We start from the raw sequence: 12766 nt of genomic DNA, 5'->3' as shown, positions 1-12766 counted from the left end.
AAACTTCCAATGTTTTAAGCTTGTAGTTCTTCCCTCTTGGAAGGAAGAGAAGGGTGCTTTTAAAAAGTGAGGAAAAAACCCAAAGACATTTCAGAGCAACACAGAAATACATTGCAGCTGATGAATTTATTTGCTATTTCCACCCTACCCTGTGTGTACCTAACGTGATGAAACTTGACAGCACGAGACACACTGGCCTCCAGAGATGAGGTTACAGGTTTTCATTTTAAAGTGAGCTCTCCCCTCCCAATTTCAGTCCAACCATTTCTTCAGTGCCTCTTCAGCCACAGATCAGTGTCCTACACACTGCAGTTTGCCCTAGAGTCCATTACCTGTTCCAAGTCCTCCCAATCAGAACTCCCGAGTACTTTTTTAAATCCCTACAAAAGACAAACACGAAGGATTATCTCTACAAACAGACAAAGGACATCATGAAATGCAGCAGGCACATTTACTGGTGAAGGTGCAGAGTGGTGTTAATATTTCAAAACTTTAGTTCTGATATTACACCTCTACAGAAGGACTGGAAAGCAGAAAGCTTACCCAGTTACCATCACAGAGCTAAGCATTAATTGCAGCCAGCCTCTGGGTCTCAGATTCAGAACAGATGTCTGGGTGTCTCCAAGTTCAGCTGCTCAAAGTCTAGGGCTTTTGTAACTCTGGACCTAGAACAAAGGCTCAGACATAGCATTTAGTAGAAGGGCCTCTCATCTAATGCTTATGGGGAGAACTAAGCGTTTCTGAATGGTAACCAAGCTGTGCATGGCTCAGGGGGCTAATAGGAAATGCTAACTTCAAAGATGCATTAAACTCCTGCCCTTCTCCAGAACTTGGGAAATAGATCAAGACTCCAAACAAAACAAAGATGCCCATAGCTGCTTGGGCACCTTCACCCTCCCTTCAAAATACACACCAAGTAAAACAAACCCAAGAATTAATACTTAGTTGCTGAACTCCTAGCATTCCAGCTCAAACAGAGCATTGCCTTTTTAAAGGCAAAGCTCAAAGTTGTGACAGCTGAAGTCTCTGCTTGTTGACTCACTATGGTTCCTTGCAAAGCCTCCTGAAGTGCCATGGGCTCCAATAGACAAGAAGCATCATGTACCATACACATGAAGGCCACAACAAACAGTGGCCAAGACACTGCCTTCAAAAAATGGTGATGCTGCAAATTGAAGGTCTCATCCCCACATACTGCTAGAGAGACAGATGATGCTTTGATCATTCCATGCATCTTTTGCATTATGTGTCAGAGGTCATAGACACATTCCTTAATCTCTCAGAACACTTTCACAGTACCACAGTATAACTAAGGCTGGAAGAGACCCCAAGGATCATCGAGTCCAATCTGTCTCAACATACCTCATGACTAGACCATGGCACCAAGTGCCACGTCCAATCTCCTCTTAAACACCTCCAGGGACGGCGACTCCACCACCTCCCTAGGCAGCACATTCCAATGACAAAGGACTCGCTCAGTGAAGAACTTTCTCCTCACCTCCAGCATAAACCTCCCCTGGTGCAGCTTGAGACTGTGTCCTCTTGTTCTGGTGCTGGTTGCCTGGGAGAAGAGACCAACCCCTTCCTGGCTACAACCTCCCTTCAGGTAGTTGTAGAGAGCAATGAGGTCACCCCCCTGAGCCTTCTCCTCTCCAGGCTAAGCAATCCCAGCTCCCTCAGCCTCTCCTCATAGGGCTTGTGCTCAAGGCCTCTCCCCAGCCTTGTTGCCCTTCTCTGGACACGTTCAAGTATCTCAATGTCCTTCTTAAACTGAGGGGCCCAGAACTGGACACAGGACTCAAAGTGTGGCCTAACCAATGCAGAGTACAGGGGCACAATGACCTCTCTGCTCCTGCTGGCCTCACTATTCCTAATGCAGGCCAGGATGCCATTGGCCCTCTTGGCCACTTGGGCACACTGCTGCCTCATGTTTAGGCGGGTGTCAATCAGTAACCCCAGGTCCCTCTCTGTTTGGCAGCTCTCAGCCACTCTGACCCCAGCCTGTAGCTCTGCATGGGGTTGCCATGGCCAAAGTGCAGCACCCGGCACTTGGACTTGTTAAATGCCATCCCATAGGACTCTGCCCATCTGTCCAGTCGGTCGAGGTCCCTCTGCAAGGGAACTTCACCAAGAAGTTCTCTCTCTCCATCAGATGGATGGAGATGATGGCATCTTCTCACTATCAATTTAAAGGATTTTTCTACCTAATATTAGACAACTAAAAGTCTGCAATTTCAAAACTGATCTTGTCAATGACCGTCTCAAGGTGCTCTTACACCAGAAACAAACAAAAGCACCCCACAGTTTGATTCCCAAGCACATTTCCCCCACATCCACACATCCAAAAGGATTGTTAAGATGCTCAGTCAGGAACGAGGGACCAATGTGTATAGCACAGAAGGGAACCTAAACAGGAAACCCTTGAGCAACACCAAGCATGAGCAAAAGCAGAACACAGGAAAGACACTGAGTAAGAGTGAACCATACAGAACCTGAGTGATGTGTCTTTCTCCCTTTCCCATTTTCAATCAGAGAACTTCCCTTTTAAAACCTCAGTTTTAAGTTGGTTTCCTTCACCATGTGACTGATCTATATTCATTCTAGGTCCTAACTACAGAAATGACTCCAGGATTCACTCAATAAAATACTCCTGGAGTATTCCTGAAGGCCTCTAGCCACACTGTATGGATTGTATGGATTTTGCTTTGGGCTAGCACTGCTCTAATCCACAGGACTGAAGGAGCAACACAGAAGCACAGAGGAAGTCCTGAAGTACACTAATTCTGCGTGGGAGGTATCCACTTCATATGTTATGAGAGTGCCATGAAAACAGGAAGAATGGGGACAGCATCTTAAAAAAGCCCTGCTGACCACAGTCATGGAACCTCTATCTCATCTAGACTTCAGTCAAAGCAATGTGTACACTCACAAGGTTTCAGAAGTATGGATATTCTCAACATGCCAGCACACCTCTAGCAGGCTGCTTCTCACCCTCCGGTAGTGTGGAGTCTTTGCCCATCAGAAGTGTGGCAAATGTCCTAGCCTCAAGCTACCACCTCCATCCCATCATACTGCATTGTGCTTTTCCTTTGGGATCTTTTGGATTGAATTCATAGAATAATTCTGATTGGAAGAGACCTTTAAGATTAGAAGAACATGGGAGACAGCAATAAGAACCAAGACTGATCAACAGTCCTGACTGCAAATGGATGTTTAAAGTATTTGATGATTTTGCCCTTTTGCTAAGACAAGGCAAAGGGGTCAAGAACAGGAGATTGAACAGCTGCACTTTGGATGCAATCAAGCTGACCTTCAATTAAAACAAAATAGTTCCTGAAAGCAAGCTTCAGGAGAGAACCAGAACCCACAGCACTGCCAAAGAAGAACAGCCATTAGTTACAAATACCCAGCTGATTTTCATCAGGGAGGCTTTTACTGCTTGCACTCCAGCAGCTCTTGCTGGCACATCTGTTCACTTTAACACCTTGTGTGATTTATTCATCACATGGCTGCTGATGACTATAATGCATCACTATATAGAACCTTTTATGCCTCTGAGTCAAGGAAATAAACTACTTGGCTTCCCCTCCACCCCCAAGAAATGGCCAAAAGGCCATTTTGTCAAAAATACCAGGGAAAGAAGACAGGAAGATAAATGTTTTCCATATTATTCAGATAGCTTTCTAAATAAAACAAATAAATGCTTTAACAGAGTCAATATCAAGTCTTTTTTCAACATATTGTGTGTCACAGTTACAAACTTCTAGGACATAAAAGATGTCAGTAGTTCACACATCACCTGCTAAGCCTGTGTCCAGTAAACCTAAGCTCAAAAGCAGTTTAGTTAAATAAAAAAAGCTTGTAGTGTAAACAGGAACGAATAATCCTGTACTCCATGACAGGAAAACCAATAAACTTCCAAGTTGCAGTTAGCATTGTCTTGGGGAGCATAAAAAAGCCTAGAATTCAGCATTCTACTCTGAAGAGTCAAGAGAAGGAAAGGCTGCACCTGCATTTGAGCATCCAAGTAAAGGTTGTATGGAATTTTATGGTAATTTTCCTCCTTTTTGTGTGGATACATAGAGAAATTTTACCTAGAGAGAGATTTTAAGCCTCCCCTATGCCCCACTAGTTTGTGTGTAGAAAACCAGAGGTTTTAACCTTGATTATATCAGTTACAAGTTACACTCCTGTGATACAGGAATAATTGCATCCTGCTGTCTGTCCACATCCCTGTTGAGTGCACTACATGATCCACAATGAGCCAAGCACAGAAGTAACCACCTGTCCTTGTATCTCAAGCAGCAGTCCAACATCTCAGACATACGATAAAGATGACTGTCTATCAGTGCATTTAACTACCAATCTACCAGCAACTGCTGGAAGAACCTGAGAAGCACCATGAATACAGATCTGCTCCTCTACTATAGGGCTTCACTCCAGCTTTATTTTCCTAAACAGTTCTACAAGCTTCTACAAATCCAAACCAAATCCTTAAAACCCTGCAAAGAATTAGTCTGAGATAGTAGTGACAAAGCAGAAGCCAATCAGTACACAGAATGTAACCAAAATAGAATCACAGAATCAACAAGGGTGAAAAAGACCTCAAGGATCATCAAGTTCAACCTGTTACCCAAGACCTCATGCCTACTAGACCATGGCACCAAGTGCCGCATTCAATCCCCTCTTGAACACCTCCAAGGAGGGTGACTCCACCACCTCCCTGGGCTAACAACCCTCTCAGTGAAGAACCTTCTCCTCACCTTGAGTCTAAACTTCCCCTGACACAGCTTGTAAGCTACCTTGATTTGCTTTGTGTAATTATTTGATGAATTCCACTAAGATTTGAGTCTTTTTCTCAGACCACACACACAAAAAAGTGCAGACATTATGTTGTTTGTGTTTCCCCTTGTGCACTGTGAGATTGCTCTTGGTTGAGGATGGCTGTATTGCCAGAGTCACAAACATTCCTTTGCTGTCTGCAACAGCATGAAGCAGAAGCAGTTCAAGTCAAGAAGAAAGAAGTTGAAGGAGGGAAACAGAATACAACAAAGGAGCTGGCTCTTATCCCTCTTCAGAGTCTGCAAGCAAACTTAGTTTTTCAGATCTGAGCAGCCCTTTATCATCTAAGAACTGATAAGCAACATGTGTTGGTAAAAAGCATGCATCTCCATCTCCCTCTGCTGTCTGGACCACAGAAAACAAGTGCTACACTGGCAGCATCAGACATTCGGGACCAGTCTGGAGTTTCCAGCCCTATTCATGACCTAGAGAATAAATAGAGATTTCCAGGACAAATCACTTCAAAGTTATAGGAAGTCTCAAAAGTATTTATTGAAAATGTTCAGTCAGAAGTTATGTTTTGGGTTAAGATTTTCTGCCCCTTCAGCTTTTCACTGTTGGTGGAACTTTAATGCAAGAGACAACTACACAGAATCACCAAGGTTGGAAGAGACCTCAAAAATCATCAAGTCCAACCTGTCAACAAAGACAACATGCAATCCTGAATAGATGATGTGTGGTATTTTCTCTACCTAGCCTTATTTCATCTTATCTGGGGGATCCTTTTAAATGTTCAATGTGGAATGAATGAAGTAAACTGCTGCAAAGTCTCAGATGGTTTCATTTCTTACACCATACCTCATGCTGTACATGGCCACCTGGGATTTCTCAATCCTCAGCAGTCCTGAGGTTAGAGGCTTTTAAAATCCAAGTTAAATCTGGGCTTTGGTTATCATGAGGACACAGACTTCATAGATTTATTATAAACAACCACCATTGTCCTTACAGCAGATTTCAACTGCACCACAATGCAGATGCCTTTCTGCTTCCAACAAAATGCTTCAAAGGAATGTTCCTTACACTGAAGAAAGTGAGTACAATAATCAATGCAGCATCTTTCTCATCAATTAATACTACTACAGCTGCATTCAAGTAGATTATAGACAGAGAAGGTTAATACTCCTCAAAACAAACTGAGGGTGCATTGGGATCCTCCATGCTGCTGGTGGCTGGATTCATTCTTTTATTCTTCCATTCATTTAAGTTTAAGCTTAAAACTGAATTTAATGCAGATCACCAGAGTTCCAGACAGAAAGCAATACAAGTATCTACCCCTAGCATGTTCACTCATTTATTTTAGGATGCAGATGTCACTCACCCTTATCTCATCTCTTCCCACACATTTGCTAGAACCAGACCTCAGAAGTCCACTGTTCTCCCACCTAACTTTTGATGCCTACAGTGTGATCTGCTGTTCCACATACACCTTAAGACATTAAAGATAATACCAGAGGGAGCAGCTGTCATTAGATCAACACAGTCTAGTATTGTTCAGCACAGCTTAAGCCCACATGTCCAAAAGCTTTTTTTATGGTGTGTGGTGTGAAAAAGTCATCTTCAGATGTCAGATCTTAAGCTTTCCTGGTTTTCAGTACCAGTGAACACCAGACAGAAAATACAAGAAAATACATCAAATCTCTTTTGGGAAAGAGGCAGTTGTAAAGGAAAACATCACACTGGATTACCTGCTTCTGAGGAAAGGATAGAGCCTCCTTCCCAACTGTGTTAAGGGCAACATGATGCTGGCCCTCCAAAATAAGCTGTTTGTTGTCTTCCACCACATAGGCCTACACAATACAAAATAAAGACATTAGCAGAGCAGAAAATATGAGCTTCAAACCACAGAACTGCTGACTTTCCTCATAACTGATGTGGAAGATGATGTACTGTTCAAAATCTACAGGCTAGCATGACTTAGGTGCATGCTTTTCATTTTGCAAGCAGGGGCAACGGCTGAAGTTTAGCCTGCCAGTTTCCACTACTTCAGATTTGCATTCTGATAAATCAGATCCTCTTCTGCAAAACAGACTGAGTCACTCTTACAGTTCTATGATAAAAGTAAGCATTAGCAGAGCTCTTGGTTTAGGATTTCAGGTTTTCCTCTTTTGAAAGGAGACCTTATAAGAACTGGGTGCATACAGAGTAATGTAAAGCCACTTCAGCCTACTTATTACAGTGATAGCTATTAAGATGGTGACTTTTGGACACAATTTTAGTTCATTCACCACCTTTCAAAAAAGCAATCTATACAAATGTTCATGATCCCACATGAAATTATTTTCTAACAGCCATATTTCATGGCCAAATGACCACAAAGGCACCCAGCCATACTTACCTTCCACAGCACCACGACGTTCAAATCGACCTCATTGCATCTTTGTATCAATCTGACTGTCTCGTCAAATGATTGCTTGGCAGCCCTTTGAGATGCATGAGGAGGAGATTGCACATGTGTTCTTTTAAACTCAGAGAACAAGCTTTGAAAGAAAAAGTCTGCACAGGGACTGGCTGAACTTATTATCTGCAAGAAAATAAGAAAAGGCAAGAAAGGGCTCTGAGAAGAGGATGCAAGCTGACTTCACTTGCTCTAACACAGCCCTGCACCACAGTGCTGCAGCTCCATCATCTTGCTCTGTTTCCCCTTACAAACGTACACAATGTCACCTCTTGGTTTCTGTGCTTGCCCTATTAGAGGTCACTCCTGACTAATGAGATGTCTAAGGTAGAGAAATAGTTTCTTCAGTATGAGGGGGCTGAGACTCTAGAAAAGGTTGTCCAGTGAGGCTGTGGCTGCCTCTTTTCTGGGAGTGTTCAAGGCCATGTTGAATGAGGCCTTGAGTGGCTGAGTCTAGTTGAGAGGTGACCCTGCCCATGGCAGAGAGAGATTGGAGTAGGTGATCTCTGAGGTGCCTTCCAACCTAAGCCATTCTATGAGTCCATAACTTGCCTAAAACTAGAAATACCAAGCTTTAGGATTTGGTTATTGCCACCAGAAAGCCTACTGTGATACATCAAGTGTAGTGGAGAGAGCTGAAGCATCCAACTTGCTCACAAACGAGTCATTATTGCTTACAAGTATTTTCCTCAAGACAGCTAGAATTATTTATCCAACTCAGGAACATACATTTTGCTAGCCATAGCAGAGCACAGACTGCACATGATAAATGCCACAGCCAGAACTGTGCTGTTTGTCACAAATCTCATCCTTTGTGTTGAGCTTTACCAACACCAAAAGCAACCTGGTTTATTCTAGTCTAATAATACTCAACGACAGCAGGTGAAGTAAGAAACTTTAGCTTTCTAATCCCTCCCCTTCAAAAAATGTTAACTTTCCCAGAATATACTGTTGCAGAGCTGCTAATCATTGCATTAGTTATTCCAAAAGTATTCTGCTATTTACAATAAAGAATACAGAATTAACCAGGTTGGAAAAGACCTTCGAGATCATCAAGTCCAACCCATCACCCAACATCATCTAATCAACTAAACCATGGCACTGAGTGCCTCATCCAGTCTCTTTCTAAACACCTCCAAGGGTAGTGACTCCACCACCTCCCTGGGCAGCACATTCCAATGGCCAATCACTCTTTCTATGAAGAATTTCTTCCTAACATCCAGGCTAAACCTCCCCTGGTACAACTTGAGACTGTGTCCTCTTGTTCTGTCCAGGTTGCCTGGGAGAAGAAACTAACCCCATCCTGGCTACAACCTCCCTTCAGACAGTTGTAGAGAGCAGTAAGGTCTCCCTTGAGCCTTCTCTTCTCCCAGCTAAGCAACCCCAGCTCCCCCAGCCTCTCCTTACAGGGCTGTGCTCCAACCCCCTCCCCCAGCTTTGTTGCCCTTCTCTGGACACATTCCAGCAACTCAACATCTTTCCTAAACTGAGAGGCCCAGAAGTGGACACAGAAGGGAGGCCATCTCCACATCCCTGCACTGGAGGCTATTTTCTTACAAGAAAGATGAAGTTCATGCAGCTCACCCAACTTTTCACTTTTAAAGAGGAATCATTTACCTCAATTTATAGTCCTAATAAAATTTTTTATTCCTATCAAATGAGATGGCAGTGAGTAGGTCTTCCTTGGCTTTTAAAAGCTGTATACACATGTGGAAAATGTGCACTTGGCATAAAATAAGCATCCTGACATCCAGCAAACTAAATCTACTGTGGTAATGTGGATTACTGACATGAGTGGCCTACTTTCCTTCAGGGGTTGGGAAAGCATTCCCTGGGCCAAGGTTGTTTGCCAAAAGGATTCTTCTTCAAAAAGCAAGTGTATGCTTAAAAAAAGATTAAGAGAGCATGGTAGTAGTCCAGAATCTTCAAGAAAATGCATAGAAACAGACTCCTTGAACTGGCTGCAACCTATAGCAGTACTTTGAAATTCCAGATTATTTTCAGATGAGCTGTAATTAGAGTTTTTAACTTGAAAATGTAATTAGGAAGAAAAAATAATCCCCAGATCTCTGGTAGAGAAGCTGGGGGAACCCCCCCCCCGTCCCCAGATCTCTGGTAGAGAAGCTGGGGGAACCACCCCCGTCCCCAGATCTCTGGTAGAGAAGCTGGGGGAACCACCCCCCCCCAGATCTCTGCTAGAGAATACTCAAAACAACTGCTCTGAAGAGGTGGAAAGGAAGGAAAAACATTGGCAAAATAGTCAGCATCACAATGCACTCCCAAAGTAATTCAGCTGTGGAGCTGGGGCCTTAAAATTCCAGACTATCCCCTAGCTTACACTACCTCACCTTCTCTCTGTAAATAAAGCAAGCTGACCTAGAACACCAGTAGTTTTTGATGTGCAAAAGTCAACTTCCCAACTATGGAAGCACTGCTCCTGTATTTCAGTTCTACAAAGGCATTCCAGCTGGGACACTTGCATGTGGCAGGGCTACCTTGCACAAAGCAAAGCATGCAGCCACTCCAGCCCACCTACCTGCTCGTTTCCAAAGACAATGTCTGCAAACGTGTAATTTTCTAAGGGATTAAAAGAGAAGACAATGTTTCAGCATCATGAGAAGTCACAGCTTCAGCACACAGCATCCAAACACTACTTTCTTCAGCAGAAAACTCACCTTCTGAGTTTTTGCATCTCACTGCTTTAAAGCACAACTTTGCTCGCTCTCTGCTAGCAAGTTTAGTATCTGAAAGAAAAAGGTTGTAAGAGTTTGTTTTCCTCCCTCCTCATGAGCCAGAAGTCAGCCTTTACCCTTCACAAATAAACACTCTGGATGATACTCAAGAAGCACAACTAATCAAGCAGGGAAACTGCATGGTAGTAAAGAAGGTAGAACTTCTGTTGACCTTTTCCACCTACACCTAGGGCAGTAAGTGAGCTTTAATACATAAAGATGACACAGAGAAAGGAGGAAAGAAAAGACGACAAAAATTCAGTTTATCCACTTCATCCTCAGTATTAATACCAGAGGAATGTACATCTAGGATAATTTTTAAGTACATAAAATGCCAGCATACAAGTAAAGACCACATTTGTCAGTTAAAATAATAGCACATTTTTGCCTTTTCCAAGAGAGGCCTCGAGCACAAGCCCTACAAGGAGAGGCTGAGGGAGCTGGGGTTGTTTACCCTGGAGAAGGGGAGGCTCAGGGGAGACCTTATTGCTCTCTACAACTACCTGAAGGGAGGTTGTAGCCAGGTGGGGCTTGGTCTCTTCTCCCAGGCAAGCATCACCAGAAGACACAGTCTCAAGCTGTGCTAGGGGAAGTCTAGGCTCAAGGTGAGGAGAAAGCTCTTCCCAGAGAGAGTTGTTAGCCATTGGAATGGGCTGCCCAGCGAGCTGGCACTTGAAGCCATGGTTTAGTGGTCCTGAGGTCTTGGGTGACAGGCTGGACTTGATGATCTTTGAGGTCTTTTCCAACCTTATTGATTCTACGACCAGCAGCTTGTATCAGCTAAGGCTGGACACAGCAAGAGCCATTTTGATGTTTTTCTAATAACTGAATGGAGCACTTGTCAGATATTCTGTCCACCAATTAAATTTAACACTGATACACATTAACTAGAATTAAAGGAATATTGAAATGTAATTCTCATGAGGCAAATTGTTAGTCAACCCAGTCACAGATTTCTCTACATCACAGAAATAATTTACCTCTAAGAGAAGCCCATTTGTAAATCTAGTCTAAAAGTCAGATGTAAATACATTTTTCTTGAAGCACTAAGAGAGGAAGGGCTGCAGACTGTCTGAAAGGGACAAAGTGTTTAGAAATTAAATTGTTCTGAAAACCAAATTCAGCTCCTTGTAAGGCTCTTTCATCTGCTCACCAGTCAGAAGCTAGGCCTTTGGGTGATAAAGACACACACCTTTGTCTTCAGAGACATTAACAGACTTCTGAAGCCTCCAGTGCTTGCTATTACTTGAAACTTGCACTATATGGAATTCTTTCACACCAGTTTCACTCTATGGAAGAAGCAAAAGTTATGTCAGACAAGAACACTCACAGCTGTGATGTTCAACATTGCACAGGATGTGCTGACTACAAGCTAGCCCTGTTAGAATCTTCTTTCAACTCATTATTCTCATCATCCATAACAGAGTACTAAGGAGATTTAAGACCCACTCTAACACAAACCAGTCCCTGTTCACAGCAACTTCCAATTCCAGTAAACAGAGCCACATGAAGCTGAAACAGGAAAATATCCCCAAGGTAGTATTTTGAATTAGGACAGCCAGGCTTGTAACTCCACTCAGAACACAGCCTGCAAGGCAACCTAGGTTAAGAATATTTTAGGATCATTGCTAGGTCATTCATATGCCAGGACTTTGTGTGGTGTTTGATATTTTGTTGTCAATGTGTATGTATGTAAAAAAGAAAGTAGCTTATGAGGTTGGTTTTCCTTCTTGAAAAGAGTGAGGGGGTGGTGGTGGAAAGTTACATCTCACACCATGTTCTCTGTTAACTTGGTAAGCACTTTTATAAAACATTCCTTCCTCCTCAGAGGAGTGGACAATATTCACTTCACTATCTGAAGGAAAAACAGTGTACCTTTAAATAAAGGGGACAAATCAGCTCAGTGATTCCACTAGCAGCTAAGCATCTATAAAACAGAGGATCTCACTACCTTGCTTTCTGGCTGCAAACAACAGGAGCAGCTTTATGAACAACAGGAGGAAATTTCAATTAGCATGGTATGAAAACCTGAAATGTTTTCACCTAACTCACTAACCCACAGCAGGCATATCTGTATTTGTATTGTATTTTCAAAATTGTCTTTTTCAGTTAGTTAGAAACCACAGAAGCCTCCTTCAAGCTGCAGTTTAAATGTTAACTTCACATTACCACACCAGGGGTTTCATTGGAAGGCTGTGAGAGGCACAAGTTGTCTCAGGTTCTCTGCCTTGAAAGTTATCAAAAACACTCAGGACTTTGGAGTAAATCTTCCTCCAAGGAGAAACACTCTGAACTACAGTGCTGGACTTTGCTTAGGAGTGAGACAGTTACAGAAGACTTCCAGGGAGATAAGATATCATTTCATGTTGGTACTCTTTCCAACAGTAAGTGGAGTGATTAAATACACAAGGTTTAATCACTGCATGCAAAGTAGTTTTAAAAGGCCTTTTACTTAAGTTCTAGCTCTACTGGTGACACACATCTGCTGAGCTTTAGAAGAGTATCAGAATTTAAAACAAGTACTTACAGTATTGATATTTTCTACATCCACAAACACCAACATGTTGTCCCCTCTGCCTTCTTCATCTTCAAGTGCATTACTTCTGCAGACAGTTGCTCGAATATGCAGAGACCGGCTAGTGCAAATAACTGCAGTGTGCCTTAATACTCTGTGACTAGGAAGGAGGAGAAAAGGAAGAAAGAAAGGAAAAGAAAAAGACATCCTGAACAACCAGCACTCTGTCCAGAATCTGTCATCAAAAGCAAGCTTGCTACCTTTCAAGCACAGTTCAAAGAA

General features: G+C 42.8%; 1 protein-coding gene across 1 annotated transcript in view; it reads right to left on the bottom strand.

Annotated features, from left to right (window-relative positions):
- Positions 1 to 12766, bottom strand: part of TRAPPC8 (trafficking protein particle complex subunit 8) — a 58337-nt gene that overhangs the window by 4508 nt on the left and 41063 nt on the right. The window contains exons 21-26 of the mRNA XM_054179648.1: positions 12497 to 12644; positions 11162 to 11258; positions 9913 to 9981; positions 9774 to 9814; positions 7178 to 7363; positions 6528 to 6629 (exon numbers count right to left, since the gene is read on the bottom strand). Of these exons, the coding sequence (XP_054035623.1) occupies positions 6528 to 6629; positions 7178 to 7363; positions 9774 to 9814; positions 9913 to 9981; positions 11162 to 11258; positions 12497 to 12644 (643 nt within the window). The remainder of the gene's footprint in view (positions 1 to 6527; positions 6630 to 7177; positions 7364 to 9773; positions 9815 to 9912; positions 9982 to 11161; positions 11259 to 12496; positions 12645 to 12766) is intronic.

Source organism: Dryobates pubescens, chromosome 3 (genome assembly GCF_014839835.1).
Source record: "Dryobates pubescens isolate bDryPub1 chromosome 3, bDryPub1.pri, whole genome shotgun sequence".
NCBI lineage: Eukaryota > Metazoa > Chordata > Aves > Piciformes > Picidae > Dryobates > Dryobates pubescens.
The sequence above is the reverse complement of the archived record's forward strand: the minus strand, read 5'-3'. Positions and strand labels throughout refer to the sequence as shown.